The sequence below is a fragment of the Phalacrocorax carbo genome, chromosome 3 (assembly GCF_963921805.1).
Source record: "Phalacrocorax carbo chromosome 3, bPhaCar2.1, whole genome shotgun sequence".
NCBI classification, from domain to species: Eukaryota; Metazoa; Chordata; class Aves; order Suliformes; family Phalacrocoracidae; genus Phalacrocorax; species Phalacrocorax carbo.
The window spans coordinates 30,715,445-30,740,397 of NC_087515.1; the positions used below are offsets into that span (position 1 = coordinate 30,715,445).

The following is a 24,953-nucleotide window of genomic DNA, read 5'->3' on the forward strand; positions in this document are numbered from 1 at the left end:
CTTTGATGCCTGGACAGCATGGGAGACACTCACTATAACAGGAAAGCTCCTGCCCCTTCAGAAGGAAATTTGTTTTGGAGGGGCTAAAGAAAGAGGATCATCTCTCAAGCAATAGTGTTTCCACACGTTACAGTACATTCAGGTCTTGATCTTACAGACAGTACAAGGTTGTACCATGCAAACCCCGTAACAAGTCAGGAGCAAACTGGTAACCACCTGAGGGTCCATCACATCATTGTGTTAATACCTTGCAATGCAGGTGGGTCCAGGATGTGGCCAGTGTCTAAGAGCATATCTGCACTGCTAAAGATAAATGCTATTAACTCTGGCTGACCAACTATGGGGTTCGTTTCCTCCTCTCCCCCTACTCAGATTAGTTAGGTTGCTAGCAAACAAAGTAACCTGGCTTTAATTCTGGTTAACAACTGGGGTTTACTTTCAAGGCACACTGGGGCTGGAATCAGCTTGCCGGTCAGAACCAAGACCTGGGTTAGTTTGTCTTCATTGCTAAAATAACATCATCTAGCTAAAATTAGCTGTGCAGAATTACTCTCACCTTCTTCCCCAAGTAACAATAATCCCCTGCACCCAAAACTATCGCCAGAGCTATAAAGGATGAATAAGAAAGAAGTCAGCATAGTTCTTAGTGGACAGGCTGTATCAGCAAAGCATGCAACTCATTCCAACAGCCTATAGGAGATTTCTGGAGTCCAACCTTTTCCCAATTTGTGGGCTGGAGACAGCATGTCTATTTTGTATAAGGGGAGCTAGTGACTGGTAAAGCCAAATTTCAATGGATGATTTAAAAAACAAAAACAAAAAGCCACCAACCCAAACAACTCTTTCCTTAAAACTCAACATTGGATGTGGAATACCTGGTATTATGGAGGTCCCTGGATGTTTCTCAAGAAACCAAGGCATTTCATAGCAGGTCTCCCTTGGGACACGTTTTGCAACATCGACCTTTAAGTTTCTGGTACATTGCAAACACATAATTTCCTCACCATCAACAAATACCCAAAACCATTTGTTAGAAAACAACTGGGATCTCAAGCCCATGTTCCCAGGCAATCCACCACATCAGGGTCAACCTGTGCAAGGAAGATGAAGCACAAGAGACTCTGCTATGCTGTTTTTTTACCAGGAGACCTCCACCTGCCTGGGGGCAGGAAAAAGCACGCCTGTTTAGGGTGGCATGTTTGTCTGGCCGGAAATGGCATTACACACCATCCTGAACTCCACTGACCCACACCCAGCCAGCCACTTACCTCTGGGTGCAGACGCGGTCTCTGTCAAAGGAGCAGATGCGGAGGGAGGAGGCACAGAGTTCACAGTCGCAGCATCTGGAGGGAATACCCTGTCCTGCTTCTTACACTTAAATTTCTTCAGGTAAGGAATTTCCCGAAACTCCTGTGGGATGGAAGCATAAGGAGAGTTTAAAAACACGAACACTATTATAAGATTTAAAGGCTAAACTGAGCACTGGCCAGGTGTGAGCATTTCCTGCAGGTCTTGTGGAAAGGATTTCCCAGACACTCATACTAAGGCAGGCAAATACCCACTTTACTGACTGGGAAAACAAAGATAGAAGAGGGTAAAAAATGGGTTTCAAATCAAATTGGCAACATCTCTTTCAATTTAGTGTGACTGGAAAAAAACCCAATTATTTAGTTATGCATTAGCTGCCTACCCCTGGAGGGATGGAGCTGTGACAGGACTTCCCCACTGTCACAGCTTCTCAGCACTGCAGCACACTGCTCTCTGGCATCCAACACTGATTGCTGCTTATTCAATCTCCATACAGGAAGTAACATCAGTTAAGAAACGTGTTTCAGATCATCAAATTTGCAGTAAACACCCACCTTTGGGATTACCCAGTCTTTCCTCTTAGGAGTCTGCGTTTTAGCAACACACTTAGTCCAGGCAGTAATATCCCCTGAACAGTAATACGCGTCACTCTTGAACACAAACTGCCCCTTACACTCCTCGCAGGGAAGCAGAGCTCCAAATGCCATCCCATCTGCTACTCGGTCCAAAATCTAAAGCAACAAAGAATACAAAGCAGGTCATGGCAGAAAGAGGCTGGAAGCCCACGCGCTACATTACACTGGGCTGCACAAGAAAATAACTGCCAGGCTGCTGGCACACAAGCGTAGATGTTTCCAGAGCTTGTCATGCATACACTGCGCATAAACCAAGACTCTTACCAGCAGTGATGGATTTACGACGCCTTAAAGACATGACACGAAGTTTCCCCGGGTCACACCATATCTGCTCACACCCATGGCTCGCAGTCTGTCCTATTCGGATTTGGCATTCAGGAGAGCATACCCACCACACAGCACCTAACCAGGCAGCTGCGCCGGAACAGCCAAGGAGGAGACAAGCTACTGCATCTGAGCACATGAGTAGGTAGGTGGGAATGTAGGCTCAGACAAGTCCAAGTTTTCCTGACTAGAGAGGATTTCTTGACCATTTCGAGTCTAGACATGTCCCACATCCCAGCCCACACTCCTTACAAAGAGTCTTAATAAATACAAATACTTGAAGTGATGTGTGGCTCCAAAAGAGAGAAGACTCTCACAAATATACAAACGGAAAGTGTTTTCAGACAAGATACCACGAAAGAATTTGTGCAGGTTTTGCTTCTTTTTGCATAATTTAACAGTTGAGGGAGGCGATATGAAGTGCCATAACTAACTTGCTCTTGAAGAGCCAGCAACAAAAATATATGGACCGGATTGGGCATAGCAGAATAAATGCACATCACTGAGACTACAGCATTGAATTCAGTACCATCACACATGCCTTCACAAGCAAGCAGAACAGCAATATCAGCAGAGCCCTGGGACAAAAGGACTGGGTTTTGCATTGAATTTCCTTCTGAGTGTTCTGTTAGAAAGATGCTTCAGACTTGTGGACCTTGCAGAAATATTGGTTCAGGTTGGCTTCTCCGATTCAATGACCCAGTACACGTGCAAAGCAACTACAGACCAACTCACGGCATTCTCCCCTGAAGGCACTTCCTGCTTGTTGGCGATCAGCAGCTCTTTCAGATCGTTAGTGGAACAGACCTTCCTCAGCTCATCCTTGATGCCCCAGATCAGCTCTGTCTGCTCCTGTTGATAAAACCCAGCAGCTTAGCTACATGCAGTCAATTGCTTTCTAAGAATGCTCCTGAAACTGCAGTATGGGAACAAGGTTTTAGCAAGCCCATGGTAACCTAAGTACAGACTATGAGATAAAGAGCACCAAGAACCAGTAGCTTCACTGAAAGGGAAAGTCATGTATTTTACCCAAACACCTAGAAAAGGTCTTCAAAGCCATATGCTTCAGATTTCAGTATGAATACAGGAACATACCACAGCTTCAGCAAATATGCTTTCTTCTCAAGGTTACATACAGACAACATCCCTATGGGATTCTGTACAAACCAAGGCTTCTCCACCATGAACACGTGAAGAAAGGCCATGGAGTAACCTTTACAGCACTATCACATACAAAAAAGTGCAAGTGACCCTAACAAGACAGCTAGCTTTTAGGTAGAGAGGAATCCATGTTTCTATCACAATTCTACCTTTGACGAGTTCTCAAGAGCTTTTGCAAAAATCACCTAACTAGTTCACACTGCCGACAGCGGGGATGTGGCTGCACTAGAGCCTCGAAATGCTGATCGGCACTGTTCTTTTAAGCCACCTAAGCATATGAGGAACTTCTACCAAATCAGTCACACCTGCAGCAGTGAGGAGGAGCCTGCACATCCTTTTGAGCCTTTCCACAAAAGGTGAAAGGGTTGGACAGCAAAGCAGCAGCCTAAAATATCTGTAGTTTCTGAATGTTATTCACTCGCTACACTCAAAAATGCAGTCTACCCTGGGAGAACTGGTTGAATGTGTTAGAGGGTTTAATTTTCAGTGCCAATGGTCACGCTTGATGAAATGCTGTAAAAAAAAAATTAGCGAACCCAAAGTTAACCCTGATCCACAAATTGCCTTGATCCATCCTAAACATCTGCACTGCAGCAGCAAAACCTTGATAATGTCTCCGCTAAGTTTTGTTGAAAATTAAGGTATTAACAATAAAGAAGACGACTTCTGTTTGAAGGTGGACATACCATTTTTCTACAGCTCCATTAAGACTTCAATCGGAGCAAAAGCAGCTTGTTGATTTTTTTCTTGGAAAGTACCTATGCCAAACTTTCAAGGAATACAAAATTCCTGATGCTCTATTGGGAATTCTTCCCATATATTCTAGAAACTGAAAGTTAGAAAGCTGTGATCTATCCCACTTTGTACCCAAGAACTGAACACAGCTCCCCACAGAGTGAAAAAGATATGACTTCTCATTCATCTAGTTCCACACTTTACCTCAGTTGAATTTCTGCAATGAGCTGTTTATTGGTTTCCAAGCTCTTCTGCAACAGCACTTGGGCTCAGAGCCTCAGCCACCACAACCAGATGATACAGGATCACAGAAACAGCCTCTCAGAGAGAAGGCATTTAACCTAATCTATTGAAATCCGATAAGCACAAGTCCTAGAGAAGTTCCTTCCTGTCTTTCAGGAGGAAGCAGCAGGGCAAATTGCCGTCAGCAAAGCCTTAGTGATAGGGCATCTCTGGCGCCAGGACACGAGGACCAGTGCAACTTGCCTTTGTCTGGGCACCAGGCACAGCCCCTCTCTAGGCCACAGCCCTTCAGCTACTGCCTGACACTGCACTCTTCTAACGGAGCAGTTTTTAGGATGTGATCAGCTAAAACTCACCTTCAGCTGTTTCTCCTGCTTTGATTCTTTCTCTTTTTCTTTTTTCTGTTTCTTTTTCGCAGTTACATTTCCATCTACCTCTTCTCCTTTTCTCTTTCTAATAGAGAAAAACAAAACACACATATACACAAAAGGAAGTTATTTAAATGCCTCTCCAGCAGTTACCAGAGCTCAGTTTACTGACTGCTGATATCTGCAGAGGCTTGAATATCCTCAGTTTTGCAGGCAAGCCCATTTTTTCAAAATTCCTCAGTGCTAAACTGTAGACATGTACTTGGCTCTGCACTGCGAGCTGCCTTAATCAGGTCAGATACACTTAGAGCTTTTCCACAGGGTAGCTGTACGGCCTGGCAGAAGAGCACATGAAATACTGCAATATTTTCAGGCATATTCATCTACACTTGTATTGGTTACACTGAAAGCATACCCGAGAATCACTGAATATAAGCACACCTCTCCAAATCTGAGGAGGTGTAGCAATGCAGGTTTAAAAGACTAGAGTGTCTTTCAGCTCAATCAACAGCTTGATTTTTCAGTTTAGACAGCCCAAGTTGCAATAAAGGACAGCAAACATGGTAACTTTAATAAATTAACGCACTGGGAAACTAGGTATTTCCAAGCTAGTTTCTCTTCAGACTGGAATTAAGTCAGGTCTCTGAAATTAGACAGGAGGAAGTTTCTACTTATAAACTGCTCCCAGGCTGATAGCGGTTTCATGATGTACTACTGTGCAGTTATGTGTGAGGAAATTTATTGTTATTAGCTGGGGCCTTAGAGCTGTGCAGGGAGAAGTTACAGAAAACACTGCTCAAGAAAGACTGGAAAGAGGAGGAACCCAAATTAAAACTGGGAGATTTTAGCAGACTTCAGAATGACAAGAGACCTCAGAGGAAGATCATCAATGTTTCCAGAGTCATGTCATCATCTTGGTCTGTCTGGCTTCAAAATCCATCAATATCAATAAATCAAATCAGTGTGTGCTCTCCTCTTGAGGAAATAAAGGGAAATTTTGCCCCACTTGAGGCAGGATGGGTCTGGAACTTGAGGCACAGCATGAACACAGCTTGGATCTTACACTTCATTTTGACAGAGCTGCTGTCATTTCGAAACATCAGCCAGGTTTCTTTCTTAAAAAGCATCTGTCTTAACTTTATAAGCCGTGGCTGATGGTTCAGCCATAAAGTTGACATTCTCCATTACTCTCCTACTTAGTTTTGAACACTTCACTTTCTAGTACTACCGTTAAGACTAACCCTGTATGACAACTTATTAGCCATAAAGCTGCAGGAGGATGTCAGAAGGTGCTCTTCTCCCAAAGACTCATGCATGAGAGACTTTTAAGTTCTAGTAACTGTCCTGGCCCTAAAATTGGGCCAAGTTTTGGTTTTATTTGCAGTGGCCACCAGTAGCCTCTCATTAGTACCTCTGACAAACCACGATTCAGAGCATTTTGCAAACCTTTTAAGGGGCTGGTTTTGCAGAAGAGTTCATCTTTCAGCTGTCCCCCTGCAAGGTCCCATCAGTCCAAGCTGGGGTTATGCTTTAAAGCACACTGCCTCAGGGGGGACAACAGGCGCACTGTGCTACCAGCATTTGCTTGCATTTCTTGAGAAAAGCTCCATCTTGTTTTCTAAATCAGGCAAGCAGGAACCAGGGTGGCAGGACTGGATACAGCACATCCACAGCTGTGCCTTCAAAAGCCCCCAGGCCAAGCAAGTCCTCTCTCCTCCCTGGCTGCAGCCTCTGCAAGGGGCGAGACCAGAGCATCCACTGAGCCCTGCCATGAGGATCATGACTTGTAAGTTTTAAACAGAGTTATGGGCACACAACATAATCTGGGAAAAACAAAGCAGAGCAAAGCGCTCTGCTGCACCTTCCCAAGCCAGAGGGCTCAATAATCTAAGCATTTAGGACGGGTGCCCAAACACTGTGTATCTGCAGTGCCTCTCCCTTGGCAGGCTGACAGTCAGGCTGCCTCCAGCAAGCCAGCACTCACTCCTATGCTGTAACTTGTCTCCCAGTCTCCAAGAGGAGGAAAGCCAGCACACCAACCGCTGGAAGACATTTCACCCTGCCAAGAGGACCCAGGATCCAGGGAAAGCATCCAAATTCCAGCAGGGACTCACACTTTTGGCAGCTTCTCCTCAGAGTCAAGGGGACGGCAGGTTGCTCTCCCAGACAGAGCGATTGCTGTACCTGTTCCAGCCACTTGAACAACCTACAGAGCAGGAAGGATCATCCCAATTGCAGACAGGCATACAGCTGCAAGTCACCCCCTTCTCTTTTGTCCATGGCTATGCCCAAGGCTTAAAACAAACGCTAATCATCATTTTATACCGCCTGGAGAAGGGAATCACAGAATCACAGTTTGGAAGGGACCTCAGGGATCATCTAGTCCAACCTTTCTAGGAAGAGCACAGTCTAGACAAGATGGCCCAGCACCCTGTCCAGCCGAGTCCTGGAAGTGTCCAACGTGGCCGAGTCAACCACTTCCCTGGGGAGATTATTCCAATGGTTGACTGTCCTCACTGTGAAAAATTTCCCTCTCATGTCCAATCGGAGTGTCCCCAAGAGCAATTTGTGTCCATTCCCCCTTGTCCTCTCCATGTGATTCCATGTAAAAAGGGAGTCTCCATCTTCTTTGTAGCTACCCCTTAAGTACTGGTACATGGTGATGAGATCCCCTCTGAGCCTCCTTTTCTCAAGGCTGAACAAACCCAGCTCTCCCTGCCTATCCTCATACGGCAGGCTTCCCAGTCCTCTGATCATCTTGGTGGCCCTTCTCTGGACCCCTTCCAGCCTGTCCACATTCTTTTTGTATAGAGGGGACCAGAACTGTACACAGTACTCCAGGTGTGGCCTGACAAGCGCTGAGTAGAGCGGGATAATGGATTCTTTCTCTCTGCTGGTGATGCCCTTTTTGATGCAACCCAGCATCCTGTTGGCCTTCTTGGCTGCAGCAGCACACCGTTCACTCATGCTGAGCTTTCTGTCCACCAGGACCCCCAGGTCCCTTTCCACAGAGCTGCTCTCCAGCCAGGTGGATCCCAGTCTGTACTGTATTCCCAGATTATGTTTTCCCAGGTGCATGATCTTACACTTCTCCTGTTGAAGTTCATAAGCTTCTTGCTGGCCCATTCTTCCAGCCTATCCAGATCTCCCTGCAGAGCAGCTGTCCCTTCTGGAGTGTCTACTTCCCCACTCAACTTGGTGTCATCTGCAAACTTCATCAGGCTACACTTGATGCCATTATCCAGATCACTTATAAAGATGTTGAATAACATTGGACCCAATATCGATCCCTGGGGGACTCCACTTGTGACACGTTGCCAGTTTGAGAAAGAGCTATTTACTACCACCACCCTTTGGGAATGGCAAAGCTGAATCCATTTCACATCTTCCCAAAACAGCAGATTTTAGAACAACTGACAAAATACACCCACCCACCCATTAACTTTATCTGCTATCCTTGGGACCAAACATTTTGTGTTGCTAACAGTAGCTGGGTGCTACTGTGTACACGCTTTCTCCTGCTGGGGAAGGGACAGTCTTCCCACATTGAACAGCTATGGCCCAACATCTAGCTTCAAAGGACTGGTATTTATTTACCAGCCAAAACAAACCACTTCTCACCTTTGTGGAGGATACAGAACTACAAGATTTATTACAACTTTTGAGAAGATGAAGAGGGAGGTGAACTGTCCCACTCTAGCCTAACCCTTCCTTACCATCTGCTTTGTTTTTCATGTCCTGTCTACAATGACAGTGAAGGGTGGAAAGGACAGTCACAGCAACCCCCAATAAAGCAAGCAGGGGACACAAGGAGGAACACCTCCCCTTTTCTCCTCTTCCCTGTAAAGCATTGCCAGATTGTTGCTGACCTGAGTACTTACCCTCTGCCTCAGGCAACCTCTGCAGTTAATCCCATCTTCCATGACATCTCCAGAAGGATACTTTGCTCCTGTGCTGGGCAGCAATTCTACCCAAACAAGTGAGGCAGAAAATACAGGAAAGTACTACAGCTCAGAGCAGGAGGGCGAAATGCATGCCACCAAAGAAGCATAGTCAAAGGGAGCTCACAAGCTGCTACTGCGTTTCCTACATCAGTACACGAGCACTCTTTCCACAGAGAAGCTGCTGGCAAGGATACAAGATCCTCCTTCCCCATGGCTGCAAAGTGCTGGCACTCGGACATAACAGCCGGTAGCCCAGGGGAGGCTCAGCATGCCTCACCCAGAGCAGACTGAGGAAAGGAGCCAGGATCCTTGCAGGAAACCTTCCCATTTTTGCCCTTCAGAAGGAGCGGGTTTTCCAACCTACTCTCAGTTGCCCTGCTCAGCAATTAATTTCTCTCATTTGCAATAGGCATGTCACACTGCTGTCCTTACAAAAAGGGCTGACAAGGCAGTCCCAAAGTCCGAGCTTCTCCTCCAAGTATTGGCTAGACATGCAGAAGCAGCACATGAATTTGGATGTGTTGCATCTGAATTGCAGCAACATCCGAGTCAAGATGTCATTTGGACACAGCACAATTAGAAATATTTTTAAAGATCATTTTGAGAATCTCACCTACAGCAGATACTGTAACACAATTTCTGCAAGATGCAGTAATTTCTGTCATTAATTGCTGTTATCTGGTTGAACACACAAGATGAATTATCAGACATAACTGCATCTCATTGAAGCTTTTGGGGTAGTTTGGTGGGGTTTTTTTGGCTTCTCCAGAACTTCAGTGCTTTCTTGGCAGAAAATCACCAGGTAGGAAGCACATCACACCTCTCCCCACATTCTGTTTATTTATACTCTCACTCATTCAGTTTGTTTGACAGACAACTATTTTTTCCATTTGACCCTTAATACCCTTGGCTCAAGCACACAGCCCAAACAGAAGTAGTGGAGTGTAAGAGCCAGCTATAGCACCTTCATGGCTGAGGGGCTTGCTCATGCTTAGAATGCAGGAAAGATGAGACATCCTGCTGCTTCTCTGGTGTGAGGTCCTAGTTCACCTTACCCTACATCACCAGCCTAAGCTTTTTTCCACTGCAATTCTAGGCTTTTATTTACACAGTGACTTGGCAAACTACTCTGTGGCCTGTCTCTACAAAGCCTTCATGTTTTGCATAGCATTCCAGAAGTGGCCCAGAAAAGCAGTCAGGGCAGACAAGAGAAACACTTACACAGTCAAATCTCTAGAGCTTTGCTGAAGACATTAGAGAACACTACAAATAAACCTATTAAACTCTCACACTGCTCTAGGACAAAGCAGAAAACGCACGTCAGCACAAAAAGCAAAGGACTACTTGAGAAGCTGCCGGTGCATCGAAACACTGTACTTATACTTACACCCTGCAACACACACAGAGGTAAAATGCCTGCATGAAAAGACAGCAGGCTGCTGGCAGGTGCAGACAGCTCATCTCAGCTTCTAGTGGTTCAGCTGAGCAAGGTGAACAGCACAGAACGTGATGGGGCTCTGGCAGGAACAGCCGCTCCAGCAGCACCGCAGGACCCTCCCCACAGCACCCTCACCGCTGCTAAACGCTTCTGGAGCCAACTGCTTGCCAACCAACAATAAAGCGTGGAAATTGCAGCCTCTTACCAACACATAGATCAGTTTATGCATGCTCCACTCTGTTACCTATTGCCGAGGATGACATTCATCTACACACAAGGCTCTGAACAGTACGCAACACCCATCAGCCACATATCTGGAGGACCAATACTGACAAAGACTACACAGATTTGACATGGCTACAGCTTCTCAGAACCCAACATCAGTCTCACTAGACAGCATCATGGTGAATCCTTGCAAAAGTAAAGCTGAATTTAGTCTACAAGGTACGCGGAGAAGCCCAATGTTTGACAACCACAAGGTCTTTCCTATTTGTAGGACCCAGAAACACCTTACGTTCCTTCCTCCATGGGGACAATGCAACACTGGCTTGTGTTATGAAGATAACTCTAGGTGAAGTCACTTCAAAAACAAGTAACAAAAGCCTTCATTAACAGATAAAGATTGACCAAAGCTAGCAAGTCACCCAGAAGCGCTTCTCTGTCAGTACAAGTTCTGTCAAGAGCCTGCACTAAAAATTTCAATGCAAGGCAATGAAATTTCAGTCATACCATAAAAGATTTAGCAAACAAAAGCATCCAAGTGTAAGCACCACGCGGCCAATAAACACCATGTCGGATTCAGTGCCTGTCACAGATCAGCAGTTTATAGATAAGACATGTCAAATCAATTCTCTAACAAGTGGTTAGAGCAGAGAAACCATCACTGACAACAGCATCACACAAGGAGGCACAGAGCCCGGTATCCATTTGTGTTAAGCATGCATTATTTAATGGTCAAAAGCCCTAGATCAGTCCTCCAAGTCACAGCTGCTGGTCTGTGCATTTTCTCAAGGCAGTCACAGGTGGTAAGCATCTGTTGTCGTCTGCCTAAGGGCACAGGAAGGACCAAATCCTCCTACGACCAATATTCTTTTAAGACAGACAACAATGTCACAAAACATTTATCATTAATGTATTTGAAGGCAAGCAATGGCTCCTCTAGACAATGCAATTTGTTGCATTCCCCACATACCCTTCACTCTTGGTAGCTGGGAGCTGCTTCTTCAGAGTTTCCTTATCTTCAGCTTTCAAGATACCAAAGCCCAGGAGCTGGGAGGCCCCGTAAGCAGGGAGGAAGCCCAGCTCCGCTCGGCGGCTCACAAAGCAGTCTGGGTGGTACCAGTTATCTATCATTCCCAGCTGTGGCTTTTCAGGATGCACCATCTTCTTGGAAATCCGGATCTGGCCCTGAGGCAGATTAAAGCAACACAAAAGCAGTTGTTAGGCCGCTCCAGAGGGGCTTGTTAACAAGTTACCAATGTGATACTTCCTAAACACCTGTAAAATAGCAAGAGCTCCTCTATGAATGCCTGCAGCTTTTGTTCAAGCCCTTCCATTACAGTTCCCCTGCCTTCTTCAATACTCTTTCTTGGCTGAAAAAAAAAAACCCCAGCTTTCTACATAGTTTCCTGTTAAATAAACACTCAAAAGGAGTAATCCTGTAGTCTTTACTCCAACTCCCAGTAAGCTTGAACAAGCAAAACTCACGTAACCAAATTTTTAGAGTTGCCTGCATGGGGTTAACTTTCTGTCCTTACCACTCAAGCATCAGTGCTAATACCATCTCACACCACTTTACTGCAAATTACTTTTCAGATGCCCAACAAATAGCTGTTTCAGGTGCTTTTAGACTGCAATACTTCATGCCCCAAAACAAAAATATCTACAGCACAGTCACCAATGTTTCTGCAGATACAAGCACACCAGCACCGGTGGTTGGCCCTTGCCAACTTTACCCAACTGGCAGGTCCATTCCCATCTATCAGAAGCTCACGGCTTCATTTTGCCAACTGTCTTTAAAAGCAGAGCACCAAGACACATTCAACTATAGGGCTGCATCGTCAATTAGCTGCATCACTGGTGTTGCCTGCTTTCATGGAGTTAACATGGATACACTGCACACAAACAGAGCTGGTGCTCCTGAGGAGGAGGCCAACACCTTTGCTGTGCTGTAACAAGCGGGAAAAGCTGCAGTTAATGGTGGCTCTCTTGCCACAGAAATGCTGGTGAGCTGTGTTCCAGCCTGCTCTAAGACCCAAGTGAAAGGAAGCATCAGCAGGTTTGAAGCTCAGGCTACAACGCCCGAGGGATGCCTTTACTGTCAGCTGTCCCAGATGCAGCTGCTCCTCAGACACCAACACACAGCTCTGAGAGTGCTTTCCATATGCAGGACAGGAAACAATTATAAAAATCACTGTTTTAATTGGAACTGGCGGGAAAAAAGACAAGAGATGGAGAACTAAGAAAAGATTTTTACCTTTTCTATTTTCTGTTCACAGCCTTTGCAAGTACTTCTGTTAGACTTGGCATATTCTGCAGCAAAGTCATTTAGGCTCTTCTCAGCCTTGCCACCTCCTTCCTGTTCCCCTCCTTTTCCTGGAGAACAAAGCAAATACAGAGTTTGACTTTAAAAGGCATTCCCTTCTTTTCTTTTTCTCTGCCCCAGATTATTAGCAGTCTGGATTAATAAACCTCTGTGTTCCAGCAACCCATCTGCCAAGAATTTGACTAGAGAGCAAGATAAGCAGTCCATGCTCAAAAGCACTTTTAAAATAGGAAGAGTTCTTTAAACAGCCAAGTAGCAATTGTACAGGATTGGTTATTTAATGATTTTAAAAGACTTTCAAAGGTGCACAAAGCTGACCCTTTCTCTTCCTTCCTGAAAGCAGTGTAAAATGAGACCTTTCTGAAGACCTGACTGTAACAGAAGTCACAAACAGCTCTGTTTCAAAGCAGAACTCCTTTTCCCGACTTCCTTATATTTTTGGTATTACTACATTTCAACAGGCAGACGTCAATCTAAAACTGCCTAGCATCCTTGGCTTGCACAGACCCACAGTGAGTTTAGCCTGGTCTGTATTTAGACCCTTTTCACTTCTTCACCGGACTCACTTGCTCATGGTGTGACAATTTCAAAGAGCCACCATAACCATACGCTGCAGCAAAGGTACCATTAAAACAACATACCACAACAGCACTTATTAATAGTAAAACTAAATACACCAATCATGATAACAAGAAATATTTGGCAATACATCTGCCAGCTGACTTGGCTTCTTCCCTTGTTGATCTGACATGCTGCATCATACTGCCAGCATCCTAGCCCTGGAGAGCAGAGATGCCATAACAATTCTTTACAACATCACTTGCTGAAGGGATGCGGCAATAAAATAACCAGAAGAACAGCTTGAGAAGAGGGAGCACAGTTTCAGCCGAACCTCTAAACACCAGGAGACCTCTGCTTACCTCCTCCAGGGCCTCCGGTTTCAATGGCTTTCTTGATTTTCTCCTGATCTTCCCATCGGAGCTCAGGGAAGCCATCAATGTCCGTGTGGGACACGATTCGAGCCCGCTTCCAGAAGCAGCTGTAGTGATGCCAGTGAGGGACTTTGCCATCAAACATGGGTGACTAGGAAGAAAGCAGATTAGGCCAAGATGAAACAACTCAGACAGAATCAAGGGGAGAAGAGGAAGAAAAAAAACCCCCAAGATAAAAAAGGAGTGTCTGGGTAAACACAAGTGATTTCTTTTTGTTTCTTCTTTTCTTTTTTTTTTTTTAAATTAAGAGATGGATACTATTTAGGACAAAGTCTAAGAAGAAAATCCGATATGACAGACGAACTGCTGGAGAGAGGTCCCAAAGGGGATAGACACGGAAGGAGCGTTTACCTAGCTTAACCAGTTCATTGCCCTGCTGCTTAACCTGTCGGCTTTACTCAAAACAAAAAAGTCATAGCCTCAGCATGGCTATACCAACCCTGAGCAGACAAGGAGAGGTTTCTTTTCTAGGAGATTCAGACCATCTGCAGGCATGAGCAAAGCAAAACAGAGGTTGCGGAAAGAATGACACAAGTTAGAGCATATGGCTCATCTGCTACAACCTCTTGTGAGATCCTGCAGTACAGAAGGCCACTGGCCTTGCTCTGCAGGACCTCTGAGCACAACACGCAGCCCCTTCGAAAGCCACATCTCAAGCAAACTGCCCATGCCCTGGAGAGCCCATCGCCAGGCAAGACAGGAAGAGCAGCTCCAAGGACTGTGGCCTGACGGAATTCCTGAGGTGGCTGCAGGAGGCAGAGGTAAAACTTAATGGAAACACCAGAGCCCAACAAAATCTTGCATCAGGACAGAAGCATCACCCAAGTCCTCCCTGACGTGCAGCTCCAGAGGGCCAGGCCTCGCACCAGCCTTGCCATGGAAGTGCTCCACTTGCTTATGACTCAGACACATTAAGTATCAGCCTGGCATCATTCTGTTTACCCATTAGCCAAAATAACCATACTGTGTGCATTACTTGGAGCCAAACCACTAACAACTGCTGCACTAATAATACTCAGCATTGTATAATTATTATTACTGATGATACAGAATTAACGACCTAGGAAAACATTCTACGTATCACTTACCAACAGGAGGGAGATCTCCAAGCTGAAAATAAGAGCAGAGAGTGTTGTGCATGAGCATGAAGGAGGAGGAAAGGCCTTTGAAGACCACAGCATGGGACTGTGAGAGCCGGGAGCCCCATTACAATTAACCATTAACCAGAACTCTAAGAGGACATTTATATTCCCAGCTGGACTCTTCCCAGAAGCCAGGATTTGGATTACCTGGTTACCCTCACAGCACCATGGCCACACAGCAGCCACCCTGGGGTTGCTCTCAACCAGTCTGGAAGTCACACACAGCTCTGGCACTGAAAGTTGGTCACCCCCGAGCTCTGGGTTCATGTTTGGAGTTTTCCTGGAGGACTGCTCATGGCTCTGTCCCCAAGACAAAGGCTTTGGGGGCACAAGGCACTGGCGTGCATCGAAGGGGGCCAAGCTGGCTCAATCTTTAGGACAACCAACCTTGTAAGCAGTGAGCAGATCTCCTCCACTACATGGAGTTGTGTACCTGGAGCACGACTTCTCTCTGTGTGGGAAACGAAACCTCCAGGCAAGCTAGACCTTGTTTATACAACTCCTCTCAGCTCACCTATCTCTAGACCTTAATTTCCTAAACAAACCATTGAAGCAGGAGAGACTGATTCGCTTTCACATTGCACATGCAGATAACAGAAACTGCTCAGCTCCAGCTGGAAGCAAAAGTTGAAGCCGTGCTGGCCCTTGCACCAAGCATCCATCCCACTGTCATTCAGAGCTCTTAACTTGAAAAATCAAAACAAAAGCGCTGTTGTAGTAGAAAAGGCACCCAGATAACAATTTGGTCTGGGCCTCCCTTTAATTTCTTCTGCACAATTTGCAAAAGACCTCGGTACACTGAAGGCGCTGCAGAGGCTGCTCCGCAGGGGATTTCCCGGAGAGGAAACAAGGGGCCCGTGTGCTCTGGTGAAATCTGGGCCCTTTGTTGGGGGGGCGACGATGCTCAGCAGCAGGATGTGACAGTGCTCTGCTGGCACAAAAACAACCAGTGGGGAGAGGGAGCCCTTTGCAGAAGAGATCAAGCAAATTCAAGAGGTTGGGGGAATTATCAGTGGTTGGTGTAAGACCAGCAGTTTTGGGGAGATGGTTGTCTAAAAAGCAGTGGCTCTGTGAGGGATGCCACGGTCCCAGCTGTCGCCCTCCACCCGGCCCTAGCAGATCACTCAATAAACCTAACACTGCAAAGCCAAACACATCCACCCTGCTCGGCTCCCTGAACTAAGGCAGGCACACCACGGTTCCGCAGGCCCCCGTGCCGAGGAAGGCCAACCCACCTCGCATCAGCTTAAAGTGCCGGGGCAAACGCAATACAGGGAGGGATAACAAAGGTGAGGGGACTGGAGATGAAGCAACTGGAGCAGCGGAGGAGGAGCGGAGGGGAGAAGGACATCTCCAGTGAGCGAGAGGGCAGCAGGAGAAACAAAAGAAAAAGGCAGCAGGAACACGTGCGAGCCATCGCTGCAGCCTGGCACCGCATGGTTAGACGTCTTTCCCAGGGGAAGGAGGCTCTGGGGAACAAAAGCAGAGAGAGGCAGGTGCTTCCCCTTTGGGGGAACCAGTTCCTGCCTCCAACCCAGGCAGACCTGCCAGCCCTGCCCCGGCAGCCCCTGCGGGGGAGCCACGGCCCACCAGCAGCCCGAGCAAGGGGCAGCGGGCCCTTCCCTACCCATCTCCGAGTGCAGCCTCTCCCAGAGGCGCAAGCGGCTCCCGGCCGTGCAGCTCGGTACCTTCTCCAGAAATTGCTCTTCGAGTGGCCGGGAGCCACAGCACCCATCTGCAGGGCTCTGCTGGAGCGTTCGCGCCCCGCAGCCTTGCAAGCCTTCCATAAACATAACACGTATGAGTTTGCTCATCTTGCACGAGACGCCCACCAGACCCAGCCCGCTGTCCGTCTGCGCCACCTGAGCGCGGGAGGTGCCTTTCCATCGTCCTTGCGAGCGACGGGCCAAGGCCCGCAGCCCGGGCGGGCGGCGTTCGCCTCCCCCGCAGGAGAGGCCCCTTCCCTCCCCATCACATCGCGTCCCACCACGGGGAGAGATTCCAGGCGGCCAAAACGGCGGAGCGGGTCCGTGCGCCGTTCCCAGCCCTCCAACAGCAGACGGGGCCCTTCCCTTCGTTTTGAAAGGAAGCCGAGCAAGCCTCTTCCACAAAAGACAAATAATTTGAGGACGGCCGACAGCAAAACATGCCTTCACATTCGATCTACTAATTGCAGCTCCGCGCTCTGTTTCGCGCCTGCAACGTGCCAGCCAGCTCCGCACAAGCCCCTCGCCCCTGCCGGCGGTGCAAGCCTGGCCCTGCAGCTCCCCGCGCCCTGAGGGGAACCCCCGGGGCTGGCCACGGCCTCTAACGCGCCTCGGGTCCCCGTTTTGGTGCTTCACACGCAAGCCAAGCGCCAAACGGAGATTTCCCCGGCCCGATGCAAAACACCCCGAATGACAGACGCTTCCCAAGGCACGGAAAAACCGAGCCACGGCCCTGGTTTGCCCCCACACCCGCCGCTCGCCGGATGGCAACAAAGAGCCCCTGTGCGCGCCCCCGAGCCCCCACCCCCACCCCCCGCTCGGCACCCCGGGCTGAACTTTGCACAGCTTCCCCTCCCTCTGGGCGGCTTTGCAGCCCGGGCTGCTCACGGGGCCCGCCTCCACGGCGAGCGGCTCCCACCCGGGGGCTGCTCCGGGGACCGGCGGTGCTGCCCAGACCGCCGGGAGCGGCGGACGAAGCCGCCGCTGCTAAAAATAAGCTGCGCTCGCTCGCCCCCCCCGGCGGAGAGAGAAGCCCGACCGAGTGGCTGCCGCCCGCCGCGGCGGGCGCAGGGAGGAGAGCCCCGGCCTGTCCCCGGCACCCCCGGTGTGGAGCCCATCGATCGGTCGGTGAGCTCTCCACGTCGAGCCCCGCCACGCCGTACCTGCACCATCAGGGCCAACCGTAACGAGTCCTTGGAGATGCTCTCGCCACATTTCTTGCAGGAAGCGCGGCCGCTCTTGGCGTACTCTGCCCGGTACAGCTTCTCCGCCGGCTCCGCCATCGCCGCCGCCGCTCCCCCGGAGCCGCCCCGCCCCGCCTCGCGCACCCGCCGCCCCGCGCTCCGCCGCACCGCACCGCGCCGCCGCCACCGTCCGCGGGAGCGCTAGCCGAGCGCCGAGCGCCCACCCCCGCCTTAGCGGCCGGCCGGGATCTGCCGCTCGGTTATCGATTGAGCGCACCTAGCGACGCCTGGAACGTTCCGGTTTGTTGCGGTGCATCAATGGGGGGCGGGGAGAGGCGGCGGCCCGTCACGTGGCGGCGGCGGTGGCGGCGGCGGCGGGGCGGGAGCCCCTGGGGGCGCTGCGGAGGCGCGCTGCGGGGGAAGGCAGCACCCGAGGCGCGGGAGGGTCGGTGCGGAGCCCCGAGAGGCGGGGAGAAACCGGGCGGTTTGTGTCCGGGCGCGGCCGGCGGCGCCGCCTGAAGCAGCCGCCCCAGCCGGGGCACAGAGAGTGCCTGGCGCGGAAAGCGGGCGGCCTAGGGCTTGGGAAGACCGCGCTTAGCAGCTGTCCTTCTGCCAAACACCGGCCGGGCGGTTTGTCCCCAGGCGGGAGTTTCCGCCGTTGCCGGGAATGGCAGCGCGGGTGCCGCAGAAAGCAAAAAAAAGAGCTCTTCGATTAGTTAAATCTTGGGGTTTTTTCTCTCTTGTAGGAGGTGGCATCTAATATCAGCGGAGGGCGTTGGTTCTGTAGCTTCACTGGAGAAGGGAAGAGAGCGCTGAAGTTATTCCCATCCCTGACAAAGTCTTTGTCATTAGTTCTAGAGTGATTCTGGAATTAGGGTTTAACTAAAGCGGGGTGTTCAGCTGCAGGTGGGCTCGAGACAGCTCAAAGTCAGAGCTGCACCCCTGCCTCTCTGCAAACCCGTACGGCCCGCAAAGCTAACGCGCCTCCAGTCTTGTGCGTCCCATCTCCCAGGTGGTCACACGTTTGCTATGAACGTACAGCGCATTTGCCCTCGCAGTGAGCCCTCCGACAGCAGACAGACCAGCAGCGTGCTGGGGGTGAAAGGATGTAACTGAGTACATTCTACAAATTTGGGGAAAGAGGGAAAAGAAAACCCTGTAAAGCACTAGATGGTGCTGCGTACACACAGCCGGATGCAGATGCTCAATATAGTAGAGCCTTCGCTATTTCTAATCACTTGTTACAGAGGTTCTTGAACCAGGCACGGGTGGTTCAGAGGCAGACCAGCGCATTTAGTCTTGCACTGGAGAAAAGTGAGACCCAGGAGAGCCCATCGACATGACCTGACCAGGAGGCCAGGTGGTTCCTCCCCGCACATCTGCCTGCCAGGGGCTTTGCCTGGTTTGCAGGTGACCAGCAGTGAAGCGTGGAGCTGTGTGCACCCATTTCAGCGAACCTGCTGCTGCCCTGCTCCCATCAGGTTTTCCAAGAGAAAAGCAAATTACATGTAAATAAGGGTTGACTCATGAGAGTTGTCCTGGGTCAAGTCAACGGACTGTGTAACTTGCATCCTGCCTCTCCCAGTGTCTGTCTGCCAAGAGCTGACATAGGAAAGGCCAAACAAGCAGTACTTGCTCTCCCAAATATTTCCCAGCCTCCTGAGATTTGTGGCTCAGGGATTTCCTGCATGCCATCATCCTGGGGGGAATTTTTCTTCCAAGAATTTATCCAGTTCCTCTGAAAATACTCTTTTGTTTATATGGTATTTATTTATAGGGTTTGAGCAAAAGAGAAATGGCTTCTTGTTAGTGTTTCCTCTGGCTGAGGCCATTTTCACATCCAAGGAAAGGCAGCCCTGTCCAAACAGCAAAGCGCTGCTCCACAACCTGCAGCCTAGAGACCAGCAGGGGATCTGTAAGATATCACGAAGGAGTCTACAGAACCATACGCAGACACTCACAGGCATGCAAGCGTGAAAACAGGCAAAGACAGTGACAGTCACAAATGGCTGTTGGAAGTTTAGCCTAATTTTTTTTTTTCATTGTGAATTCAAACCACTAAATGAATACTATACAAAATGGGGTTTAGTGGGTTTTCTTTTTTTAGGGGGGTAGGTGGTTCTTCTGTATGAATGAGCTCAAACGCACTGCTTGGGAGGATCTAGCTCAAAGCTCTGGGTGCTTTACCTTTTCAACCTTATTTTGTGAATGTGTGCAGGAGTTTGTATGGTTAAAACAAGCGTAAGTCTTGCATTGAAACAGGAATGTCTACACAAAAAGAATTACCATGTTACGAATCTTTTTATTGCAATGTGATTCCCTCTGTAGGCAAACTGTCGTCCTGATTTGCAGTGTTAGAGCTGCCGCATCACGTTAATCCCTTTCATAAATCTGTTGATCTCAACGGACCTGCATCGCTCTTCGTCCTTGTTTCCCAGGTGGGCCATGTGGATCACAACACATCCCTTCCCGTCCCCCAGGGCCCTGGGGGACCAGTGAGTTAGCGCTCACCCAGGGCCCTCAGGAACACACACAGTGCCGAGGACAGACGCTACGTTTTGTTACAAAACAAAGAATGCTCTGGCGGCAGCCATGAGAAGCGGCACCTGCAAGGCCAGTTTCCTGGAGCACCGTCCCTTTAAGTGAATCAGGTATTACAAGAGCCCCGGTATTTGGCTGCTGGGTTTTACCAGAGGCTGCAGGGGGCAGTTAGAGAGAGACAGATTTTTATGGCTGTCTGCATTCCTTTCTAACAATATTCCCATCTCAGCGGACTGCTGACTTTTGGGATCCCGTTGGATGACAAGTGCTGCATGGACATGTGAGACCAATGGTTTGGTTTTCCTCTCCATTCCTAGAGCAGAAAGGGTGGGTTACAGCACTAAAATCCTTAGAGATAGGTTTTGTCTGTCTCCAAATACTGACGCTGAGATGCCAAACTGGCTGCTGGTGTTTGCAATGCGGTGCTTGCTAGGAAAAACCTGTATCATGCATACGACCATGGACTCTCATAGCTCGCTGCGCTGCAGACAGGAGTGTAAGTGAGGAAGGGGATCTAATCAAAGGGTCAGAGATTTGCAGGCTTCATCATAAATGTCAGGATGTTTGGTTTTTTTCTTAAAGCCTGTGTTTCTGGAGTCATGTGATTATATAGGAATCTCACCTTTAGGATGCCCCCAGCAATTTCTGACCTCCAGAGGCAAAACCCAAAAAAAAACAGAAAAGAAGAAAAGAGCAACCCAAGAGACCCCAGCTCTGACAGTTTTGAGTATCTCCTGGTGTGAAATGCAACGCCAAGCATTCAGGGGCCTGGCTTGTGACTTCAGGGCACCACACAGAACTGTCTTTTCCTTTCTGGGACATTTTGCATTAGGTTTTTCTGAAAGCCAGAGGGAAGCAGGTCAAACTCCTGCTACCAGGAAGCCATAAGATATCACTTCAGTGTCACAGGGCCAAATGCTTCCCCGCACATTGAGCTGACCGTACCCTGAGCACTAAATCTTCCAGACTGTGTTGCTTTGGGCTCCATTTCTGACACATGCTTGAGATGCCTTCCTACAAGATTTCCACCCCACTAAGCACTTCATAAAGGGTGAGAAAATGTTGGACATATATAGGGAACATTATTGCTTATAGCCTCTAGGGGAGTCAGAACTGTTCTTGCTCAAGTCTGGATTTGTTGGTGGGGGAGACTTTGTATTATCTGGCTTTTGATACTGGACAGCTTGAGAGTTTTGTAACAAAAACCCATTCAGTGCTCGGTTATGCTGTCTATATTGATGATCCACTTCTTACATGCCGCTGTACATAATCAGTATGGCTGGTATGACCCTGTTTGCCTTTAGGCAACAGGCTACAGGCAACAACTGCTATGGCTCAGCTGCACCTCCTTGCTTATGTGAGTGATCATCCCATTGACATCGGTGAGACTACGCCAACGGGAAAGGGATGCAAGACCGTGCACCCCACATCTAACTGAGCGTCATATTGTCTATTCTTTCTACTGAATAAATCAGAGGGTTTATCTTCCTGTCTGGGGATCCTAAAAATGTTTTGAATAGCTTAATAACATCCCATGGCTCCTTTCTCCCGGATGATAATTAACATGCAATCACTTAAGCTGAATTTAGAGTCTTCCCGCAGGGCCAAGGTGAAGTTTTGGTGCCCAGAGCTTACTTCCTTCTCAGCCCTCCTGAGCAATTTTGCATTACAGACCAGCCCAGAGCTCCCTGGGAAGCAGCTCTGATGGTTCCTCCATTCTTTAGAACGCTTCCTTAAATAAACCTGGGTTTTCAGCTTTCTAGATGCCTGGGAAAATAGATGTGGGAAGAGGCAAGGAAAGAAGCTTCCTGGCAGAGGAGAAGCAGCATTTCAGACTGACCGGGAACTTAACTGAGCAGCCTTCTCTCAGTAAAGTCAGTGGTAACGTAACAGCAGTGTGACTTAACCATCCTGAGTCTGGGGACGATCACAGTCTGGAGTCAGTGGCAGAGAGCTGCAAGCAGCCACAGAACTTGCCATATCTAGGTGCTTGCTAGGCTCTGAGGTTATTCACTCTGACATTATCCCCATATGGGAAGGACTGTGCCATTATCCCTGTTTTACAGTCCCCATGTGGCAACTGAGGCACAAATGACTATTTGATGAAATTAGAGAGTGGGAAATTAAAAAAGGGTAAAAGGAAATTTGTTCTCATGGCAGGTTAATTAAACCACAGAGTCTGCAGCGAAAGGCAGATGTTGTGGCAAAGTAATACTGAAAGAAATTATTTAGAGTTTTCCTAACTGTAAATGTTAAAAGGGACATAAAACATTGAGCTTTGGAGATTAAGTCTATACCTAATTAATGATGGTCATGAGGAGACATAACAGGCAGAAGAGATGATCCTCAGTCTCGCTGTGGGGCCTTCCTTTGAAACTCTCAGTCCAGTGAGTGGGAGATGGATGAGCACTTGCCGAATGGGCAGCTGTCGTCCATTCTTGATTTCTGCTACCTACCAACAAGAATAAGAAATCACATCCAAGCAAAAAGCAGATCGCAAGTCTCCCAAATCCTGGGCTAATCCCACAGCCTTTCGGTCAGCCTGGGGCACAGTTTGTCAAAAATTATGATGAACTCCTTGGGCTACTGTGCTACTTTTCTGTGTGGATGCTGCTCAGGAGCTTGTTGCCCCACCTGAGCTTCCAAGCACCATCTTTCCCCCGTGTGGTGCAGTGTGGCTGTTAAGCAACCTGCCTGTGTGGATGCCACTCGTAAAAAACTTTTGCTGCCAAAGAAATGAAGCACCAGCTGTGACACTTGAAACATTCAGGAGCAGGAACCAGGAGAGAAAGTTGGAAAGAGAGTTGGAGGGAGAGAGTTGGAAAGTCCATGCTCCAAGATCTGTATGTGCCAGTCCCAAGTCCAAGAAGGAGTTTAGTTAAGGCTGGCAATTTCCCCATCTGAAGTTCTAGTCTCAAATACATTTTGTCTCCACGTAGAGCTTGAAACCAACATGTGACTCCTGAGTAGAGCACCATGCTACTCTGGCCCATATGGCAGATGACCACACCCCTGGGTGGCAGACACCTGCCGTACCTGTGTCAGCAGCCTGGGTGTCCTGTGGCCCAGCATAACTGCCAAAATACATATTGGGCAGCACGAGATACCAGCTATAGAGTCTGGACATGGGTCCCAGTTTGGGTTCTTGAAAATGAATAAAGAAAAGCAAAAAAGAAGAGCCAGAGGGCTAAAAGGGACAGAGTAGCCAGTGACACTCTCAGTAGCATTGTGCTAATGGGCTACAGAAGAAAATTACATTTCCGCTGTCTTGTGCATGCTTTGTGTCAGATGCAGGCTGCACAAATCTGTACGTCCCTTCCACAGATATCACCCACCTCTAATACAAACCCACCTTTGAAATGGTGATTTCCTACAGCATCCTGCATTCTGTTAAAAAGCAGTGAAACTGCACATGGAATTGAAACGTGTCAAGTTACTGACCCAGCTAGTCCCTATAATTTATCCAAAATCTAAATCCCATCTGATTTTGATGGACACAAACAGTTGAGACCTTGCTTTCCCAGCCCAGTTTAAGACAGACTTTGCTTTGTTTGTCCCACACTGGCTCTTTGTTGTCAGGCAAAGGCCAGACATGCATTTGTTCAGATGCTCTGCAGTTCTGCCCAGGTAGGCAGCAGAATGTTTTTTCAGGTCTTTGAGCACCCGTTATGTGAACAATTCCAGTAATTCATTAAGTGCAAGAAATAAGTGGTGACAGTGGATGCTACACTATCCCATAATTCATCTTCCTTGCCTCTTGATGAGGAAGTTTACCTTCTCAGTTACCGAAAAAACTGCAAGATGCTTCCAGTTTACAGGACCACAGTTTAGCTAAGAGCTCAGCATTGCTTACACTCATTTAGAAGATCTAAATACTTCTGCCTGGGTCATCACTTGGTTAAAAGCCAGTCTAGCTCCTCTGTAATCAGCTGGTTTCAGAAAACTCTGAATGGCTTGTATGAGATGCCACAACAAGGAGCACTGACCATTTATCTAATCAGGTTTGCTTTCTGACGTATTTCTCAGCTCTGACTATTACAATCACATGAGTTCATGTTAATAAATATCTCCAAGTATGGATTTTATCTCAACAGTTGTCTTTTAAATTGTATATTCCTGATAGGGAATCTTAGCCTTCCTTTGTGAGTAATAACTGTTAGGGGGTTGCTTAAAGGATAACTGCTTTCTTTGTCTTAATAAAAATGAACTTTTTAAGGGCATCTGATGTATTTAGAAATCTGCAAAATATTCAGCCACTATTTTAGGTGCCTTGCATTTATTCAGGGTTCTAGTTCTAGAGATCCTTTTACACAATTTACTTATAGTGTACACGGAGGACTAGCAGCCCTGGAAACTGAAGTCCTCTCTTCACCCAGAGTAAAACTACACGAGGGCAGTACAAGGCCAGTTTTGTCACCAATACATCTTATTTCTGGGCACACTGACCTCTTGGTAGGGGTTGGAGGGGAACCAATCCACCTCTTTGCTGAGGTCGCAGGCAGCCAGAGCTGGCTGTGCCACTGTGCTGAGAAGTGGACACAGCTCTTCTGCAGGTGAGCTGAGACCAGGTGCCCACTTCATTAGGCTTAGCACATGTTCAGCTGCTGGCAGGTAACTTTGGATACAATTGACTTTCAGTTCCCTACAGGAAGCTTACATGGCCCCAACTTCCCGCAACAGCGGTGGC

The 24,953-nt window shown here is 48.2% G+C and overlaps 1 protein-coding gene and 1 long non-coding RNA gene across 3 annotated transcripts in view; one reads left to right on the plus strand and one right to left on the minus strand.

Annotated features, from left to right (window-relative positions):
- PARP1 (poly(ADP-ribose) polymerase 1) overlaps positions 1-17,830 on the minus strand; it is a 34,778-nt gene extending 16,948 nt beyond the window's left edge. The window contains exons 1-8 of one of the 2 annotated variants that reach the window (XM_064446384.1): positions 17,705-17,830; positions 13,622-13,784; positions 12,633-12,751; positions 11,349-11,563; positions 4,763-4,859; positions 3,003-3,119; positions 1,863-2,039; positions 1,269-1,410 (exon numbers count right to left, since the gene is read on the minus strand). In XM_064446384.1, coding sequence (XP_064302454.1) covers positions 1,269-1,410; positions 1,863-2,039; positions 3,003-3,119; positions 4,763-4,859; positions 11,349-11,563; positions 12,633-12,751; positions 13,622-13,784; positions 17,705-17,824 — 1,150 coding nt within the window. In that variant the 5' untranslated portion in view covers positions 17,825-17,830. Of the gene's footprint in view, positions 1-1,268; positions 1,411-1,862; positions 2,040-3,002; positions 3,120-4,762; positions 4,860-11,348; positions 11,564-12,632; positions 12,752-13,621; positions 13,785-14,781; positions 15,118-17,704 lie in introns of those variants that run through there. The other variant, XM_064446383.1, reaches the window with a different exon arrangement.
- Positions 17,831-17,832: 2 nt separating this feature from the next.
- LOC135312501 (uncharacterized) lies at positions 17,833-21,759 on the plus strand. The gene is made up of 2 exons (XR_010372066.1): positions 17,833-18,025; positions 18,472-21,759. It is a non-coding gene; the product is annotated as an uncharacterized LOC135312501 (long non-coding RNA).
- Positions 21,760-24,953: the final 3,194 nt, after the last annotated feature.